General features: G+C 32.1%; 1 protein-coding gene across 26 annotated transcripts in view; it reads right to left on the bottom strand.

Moving 5' to 3' along the window:
- Positions 1-5470: 5470 nt before the first annotated feature.
- Positions 5471-7831, bottom strand: part of ZNF644 (zinc finger protein 644) — a 101664-nt gene continuing 99303 nt past the window's right edge. For all 26 annotated transcript variants that reach the window (XM_043460691.1, XM_043460707.1, XM_043460698.1 and 23 more), the window contains one exon: positions 5471-7174. In XM_043460691.1, coding sequence (XP_043316626.1) covers positions 6982-7174 — 193 coding nt within the window. In that variant the 3' untranslated portion in view covers positions 5471-6981. The remainder of the gene's footprint in view (positions 7175-7831) is intronic.

Genomic DNA, 7831 nt, shown 5'->3' with positions numbered 1-7831 from the left:
GGCAGAAAATAGTGGATGGTAACTTCAATATGCAGGGGGAAAATAACTGCCACTTTAGATAGACTGCTATAGCCAATAAAAATATTCTTCAAGAATTAAGAGAACACAGGCATCTTTAGATAAATAGGAACATTTGAGAAATTCAAAAGGATGTATCTAATTATAAGAACTGTTCATCAACAGTCACTATACTTATAAGTGTAAAAATAGACTGACAAAGTAGAAGATATCTACAACACATAATAATCTAAGAATTAATGGAATTCCTAAGTATCAATATGAAATAATACAGATACTCCAACAGAAAAAAATGGGCAATTTGTCAATTTATTTCTCAAAAGAGGAAAAATAAACAAACATAAAAAAGGTTATTATTCAGTCCGATAGAAATTAGGGGAATGCAAATTAAATTTACAATGAAATATTATTAACACTCACCAACTGGCAAAAATTTAAGTCTGACAACTGTATCATTGAAGACAGGGAGGAACAAGAACTCTTATGAATTCCACATCAGAGTATAAATGTGTACAATCATCTTGGAAAACAGTTTGGCTTTGTCTAAGAGGCATATACTCTATGATCAAAAAACTACTCTTTGGCATATACCACCCTAGAGAAACCTGCAGATGTTTAAAAGACAGACAAGAATGTTCATAGCTTCACAGCTCTTAAAAGTCAAAAAACATGCAAAGACAACCTTAATGTTTATCAATAATAAAATGAATAATTAAATGGTGTCATATATAGATATGTAATAATATACAACAACAAATGAATAAACTACCGCTATGGGAAAAATAGAGATGAAATCCAAAGATAACATTAACCAAAGGGAATGAGTCACAAAAGAATACATATGGTATTAATTCCATTTCTGTAAAAGAAAAAAACATGCAAAACTAAACTGCATTCCTAGAAGATCAAACTGTATATTAGAAAAGTCAGAATAACAGGAATGGGAAGGGGTGAATTTAATTGGGGTGGAGAACTGGGAGTGCTGGCAATGTTCTACATTCTGTTCTTGTAGTGATTAAAATGGCTTTCCAGGTGGCTCTGTGGTAAAGAATCTGTATTTCTTTAAATGGTCATATGCTTAGAACTTTAGATCAAAAAGTAGTCTGGCAAGACATGTCACTGTATGGCAATACCACTACACAATACTGTGAAGTAATTAGCCTCCAATTAAAATAAATAAATTTATATTCAAAAAAAGAAAACCTGGCCTATTAGATTTATAGCTCAACTTTCCAAATTCTACTTAAAATGTGTAGTTGCACAGTCAACTTTGACTTGCAAGTTATACGAGGCATTGAAATATTCAAGAGAATTTAAGGTTCTGCATATTTATTAAGTTTATTGTATTTATAAAATATATTTATATACTTGAGAAGGTTTTAAATCAGGGTACTAAGATTCTCAAAACAGAACCAATATATTGACTTTACAAATGAAATTTAAAAAATTTTTTAAGTTTTAAGTTATAAACGGGACTAAACATTATCTAAAAGCTCCTTACTTAAAGTATGTGTTGAAATCTGTCAAACTCATCAGTAGAAAAATAAAATTTCAGAGGATGACCTTAATAGTCTAAGAAAGAACTAATTCTCTAGGTTTTATCTTTAAGAAATCAAATACTAGTTTTAAAAAACAAATAATCATCTGTTTTACCAATTTGTTCACAAGAGGCAAAACTTCACACTATCTCTTCTTTCTACCATATTAAAAAAAACCTGTGTCAGAAGATTTTTGGGAATTCACCTAAATTATAATAAAAATATAAACCACTTGAAAGTTGACATGGCAACACATAATACTTTCAAAGTATTATATACTTTCTTTACTTCTGGAGGCGGGATGAGGGGGGTGGTGGTGGTGGCTGTGGTGGTCATGGCCCAATTTGAGTATCTGAGAAGTGCTGTGGAACTTACAGAAGAATGCATATTGATACACACACAAGCTTTTGGAATAAATAATAATCAAAGATCTCTTGAAAGACTACAGAGTATAAGGGCGCTTATACTCCCTATTATACCACTGGTCTATTATAAAATCTGAGTTGAAGTAATTTTAAACACATCATCTAGTAGATAATATGCACATGTATTCTTATTATTTTAAATCAGAAAGTTAATGCCTTTGTGATAAAAAATTCACTTCCTTTGTTTTCATTTGTCACTTAAAGATGAACAAGATAGTACTTTTTACCAAAATAAGCAAAGTTTTAAAGACTACAATGGCAAGGACAAGAGGAATTGTAAGCCATACTCATAAGCTACAGGCAGGAGCATAAAGTTATATGGCCCTTCTGTACAACAATTTGGAACATTCATATATAAAACCTCAAATGTGTGAACCATAGCCAACTCTTTAATCTATCAATTCTACTATTAGAAATTCATCCTAAAAATAATTTTGGATTTGTATAGTGTACAATGCACTATAGGAATGTTGATCAGAAGCATTCTTTATAATACCAAAATCCTAGAGACAACATAAAATGATCAACAATAGAGGTGCAATATGTGGTATGATGGTACATTATGCAAAAATTTAAAGCATACTTAAGAATAATACTTAGTGGTATGAAAATGCTTATGGATCTACAGCTAAGAGAATAATGGTTAATTTCTACACAGCATGATCTTGTGTTTTTTTTTAAAAGGAACAGTCTATAAAACAGAAAAACAAGACTAGAATAGAAGTATGACAAATTTTTAATGTGGAGAATGTATAAAACTTTGTCTAAAACTTTAATAACAAGGAAAAACTGTAACATTAGATTATAACCACTCTGTTCATCTTGACTTCTGACTTAAGAATGAGGTATCAGCTAAGTTTTACTTATTACTGTTGTCTACCTAAGCAATTAAAAATATTCAATTATTTGTCATCAAAGTAATCAAGAAAGAACAATGTTGTACCTATGTCTATAATATAGGCTAAAGAACCAAGAAATCAGTTATGAGCTATTGACTAAACATCAGTAACTGGCCCTCAAAAAAACCCCACCAAATTCCCATTGTTGAAATAAATTGGATAGCTACCTTCCATACCAGGGGTGAATGCTAATTATAGTTCATGGTTTGAAACATTATTGATGTTGACTAGTTTTTGTCTCATAGAAGTGTTATATCTAGTGTGATATAAAAATAAATATTTGGTCTTTGTCCCTGGTTCCTGGCACATATCACCCAAAACTCTCAAGATCTCCAGGGTGATCAGTGTCTTTTAAATGGTAATGACACGAGAGGTGGCTGCGGGCCCCCAGATAGCTTCAGAATGGGAGTGGGTCACCAGAAAGACCAAGGCGTGATGATTAGAGGGTTGGAGTTTTCTGTCCCACCACCTCCCGAAACTACAAGGGAGAGGAAAGGAGCTAGAGAGTAAGTTAATCACCAATGGCCAATTATTTAAGCAATAATGCCTATACCATGAAACCTCCCATAATAACCCCCTAAGGGATGAGCTACTGGGTTGGTGAACACATCAAGGTGCTGAAGGGTGGTACACCAGAAAGTGCATAGAAGCTCCACGCCACCTTCCTTCCTAGCATACCCTGCCCTATGCGGCTCTTCCATTTCACTGTTCCTGGGTTATGTTCTTTATAATAAACTGGTAATGTCAAGTATTTTTCTGAGTTCTGTGAGCCATTTAAGCAAATTATCAAACCTGAAGAGTCAGTCATGGCAACCTTTGATTTACAGCCAGTCGTCTCAAGTATGGGTGACCCGATATTTGTGACTGGCATCTGAAGTACGGGCAGTCTTTTGGGACTGACCCCTTTAACCCATGGAGTCTGACATTAACTCCATGTAATTAATGTCAGAATGACTTAAACTGTTGGACACTCAACTATTGTCTGGAGAGTCAAAGAACTGGTTGGTGGAAAATGCTCAAGATCAAGTATCAAAGATTAGTCTATACAATGCAGCACTCATATTTCAAATAAACTTGGGAAAATGGGATAGTGGGATGGATACATTATAATAATTACATTTATAACTACATTGAAACAATAAGACAAGAGAAAGAAACATAACAAGCTGTTAAAAGTATCAGATTGGCCAAAAAGTTTGTTCTGGCTTTCTGTAAGATCTTATGGAATAATCCAAATGACCTTTTTGGTCAACCCAATAAATGTGTTTGAGTAGTACTACCACAAGTGATTTTACCCATTTTTAATTTTTTCATTTTCTAAATATTTCTAAAATGAGCAGGTATTACACTTTCTTAGTGAAGAAAAAAAAATCAAAGCTATATTTTGAATCAGTATGTTTCAACTGTACAGTCCCTGAGAGGTTATATGTATGTCCTTAAAAAAATTTGTCTAATTAAATTGAAATCTAAAATAGAGGTATTAGCTATGCCATGGTTCTAATCTATTCTAAAGAAGCATAGTGGAAAATACTAATTTGAAGAGGTTAACTTTTTTTGTCTTGATGCTATTAAATAAATCAATACTATTTAAAAAAAGAAAAAGAAGCTCAAATATCTTAGGCAATGATAAAATAACTGTAAAAGACAATTTGACAATACTGAATACTGAAGTAGCACATGTTTTAACATGAAAGTTAACTTAAAACAACATTTTATAATTTTTTAGTGGAAGGCAAATGAAAATATATCATTAACTTTCTAGTTGCCAAATGAAAGATGAACTGTGCTCCCCAAGAAATTCAAAAATTTTTGTAACCCAAGTATCTTTATTATGAGAAATGTTCTTTGTTTAATTTACTTTTCAGGAATCCCTCTGGCTTACTGTTTCCAATTTGAATTACTTTATTTGATAATTTAATTCTTTCTTACATCCTGAAGAAACAATTGTTTTAAAAATAGTTTAATGTAAAAAATTTAATCTAAGTTTGCTTATGAAATCTGTGGTCAAACTACCTATTCTACTTGTATTCTTACAGCTTGACAGCTGGTTTAAAATTAAACAAAGAACTATAAAAATTAGAGTTGAAAGGGGCTCTGGTGATTGCTAGTCTTCCTGCCAGGATTCTTTTTTTACCACTTAATTTCTGAACACTATTTGCTATGCAGCAGTACGACTTCCAATTTAAAAAATACATTCTATTTGAATATAGAACATACTTATATCAATGAAACCTAACCGGAGAATACTGGTAAACCCAGACTTGGTATATTTTCAGTCAAAAGTTAAGAAATTTGATGTTTTGGTTAGACTCATCATTATAGAGACATACACAGTTTGTATTACATCTTTGGAAAAATGAAAATAACTTTATACAAGTACAAATACTTTTTCCTATCTAGTACATACTCCAGAGATCGGGAGACCATTGGTTGGGAATGATTCATTTAATTCAATTTCCTAATTTTACATATCAAGTGTGTGAATAAGTAACCAGCTATGTATAAACAGCATAAATCAAATGAAACACAACCTCAAGTGGACACTTTCCACCATTGATAATGATAAGAATGTTTCACACTATAGACATTATAATTTTCTTAAGTCTTTTTTTATTTAGAGATTTTTCTGGTAAGGAGATATATCATAGGAAAGCAATTTCACTGGCAGTGAGGTATGTATATATACTCTACCAAAATACTCATTTTAACTGCTTTTAACTTTATTTACATACGAAGAAAAGTATCAATGCATATCCTTGTTTCAACTATAGTATTAGCCATACTACATGAAATAAAATGAAATGGTGCTTGCATACAAAAACTGTTATTTGTAAAGGAATCTGATTTCAGATTAAAAGAACTAATCTGTTTTTGGAAGGAATTTAAAAGGAGAATCACAATTTATCATGACCAAGACATCTGCACCATATTTTCCATTCCTCACAGCACATTTATTTCAGTAATTCCATTATGTCGGTTCTTAGCATGAGCATAGTGTTACACGATTTTCGTACATATAATCACATCCAAAACAAGTTCTAAAATTTAAATTGTAAACATTCTCATCATATATAGAAATATTTCAATTGGTGTATTAAGTTTTGTTAACTGATCAAATTTGGAAGAGACTATAAATGAGAAAGCCTATTCTAAACCGTGTAGTGAGCATCATTTTATTAATTACATTTCTACAATGTTAAATAAAGAGGCAAACCTGTCCTGTAAGCATGTCAAATTTTAGGTAAAACATTAAAAAGAAACAAATCTGTTAACAAAAGGATGTCTTGCAATAAAGAATATTAGATTTTTTAAAATCTATTATGATACAAAAATGTAAAGGGTAAATAGCATCTTTGTTGACAAAGTAGGAGGTAGCATGGATGCACCACTTTATTGTCTGAGAAATGCAACTGGAGTAAAGAATATTTCCTTACCACAAATAATTTCCAGGACTATGTACATATTTCTTTTAGAAATACTTGTTTAAACAAATCTCCCTCCACTTTTTAGTATAAAAAAAAAAAAAAACCGTTCCATGTGATTTTAAAAAAACACTTACACGTCTAGATAGAATAGTACTCTGCCCTATTTGAGTGAACAGTCTCAAACTATGAAGTACATGATATTTAATGCCCTAAGTTGAGTAAATTTAGTTAGCAGTTCCTGGTATTATACAAAACACTAAATATATACAAACAAAATATAATATCTTATTTTTCAACGCAAGTCTTGTGGGGAATAAACAGAACCTTGATTCTGGTAACACTGCAGAAAACATAATTTTCCAGTAAGTCTGTCTTTAAGTATCCATGTGCAACAGTTTATTAACGACTGCTTACACGTACTTGTCTTTCACTGAGTGAACGGTTACTGACTAGACGTAGTAAGCCTTAGAGACGCCTCTCCCATCCTGTATAAAACACAGAGACTACTTACTGTTTGAAGCACTCAATTTGCTCTGATGTCACTGCCATTCACTTTTCCCCGTTTTCCTGCTTTAGTATTTATAAATGGATAATTTAATGTGGCTTTGAAAAAAAAGGACAAAGAATTTCAAATTTACATCCAATTCAAATTTGCTATTTAAAAGGTTTTCTTGTTCTATGAAGCTGCTTCTGCCATTAGTAGAGAAAATGAAGTTTCTGTAATGGAGGCAGGCTTTTTGAGTAGTGATGTGACTTCCACCATGCCAGCTCCAGTCCGTGGAAGGTTAGCGTTTACAATGTGTCGTTGTAAGTGCTTAATCCAGTCTTCCTGAACAGACAACGGTCCACGAAAGACTAGGCCACAAAACCTAGAGAAGAGGTTGATAACAGTTCTCTTAACATGACCAATTCCCTTTATTTAACAGTTCTCTTACTTAACATAACCAATTCCCTTTATTTAAAACCAATTCCCCCCTCCCAAAAACCCCAATTCCCATAAAATTCATAAACACAAATGGCAAACTTTATACTGAAGATAGTTCTTGACAACAGTTTCTAAATACCTGTGAGGTCAAAATGATTACACGTAATATCAAAACTGCCAATTCATACTAACTCCAGCAATACCTGCAGAGATGGGAACATTACTATGAAAATTAATTAAAAGGTCTTAATACCTACACATCTTAATTCCAAAATGCACTATTTTTTTTTAAAAGAAAAAAACGCACTCCTCAACTTAGAATTCCTTAAATTGCGTGAGGATGAGTATGGAAGGAGGTGTGAATGAGTCTGTATATCTACACTCAGAAGTACGAGTGGAGAGAAAATTTATTTCCAATAAGCAGGAACTCAAGACAATTTTAAAAACATCAAATTAAAGCAAACAAAGAACATGAATAAAACACAACAACAAAAAAAGCCGCTTTTACAAATCACAATATCATAGAGGCCCTTAGCTAATATAAAAAACTTGATTAGTTGTGGAAGTACAGCATATTATGAGCCATGTAAGATTTTAAGTC

This window comes from Cervus canadensis, chromosome 2 (assembly GCF_019320065.1).
Source record: "Cervus canadensis isolate Bull #8, Minnesota chromosome 2, ASM1932006v1, whole genome shotgun sequence".
Lineage (NCBI taxonomy): Eukaryota > Metazoa > Chordata > Mammalia > Artiodactyla > Cervidae > Cervus > Cervus canadensis.
Note: the sequence above shows the minus strand (reverse complement) of the source record. Positions and strands in the feature narration are given on the sequence as shown.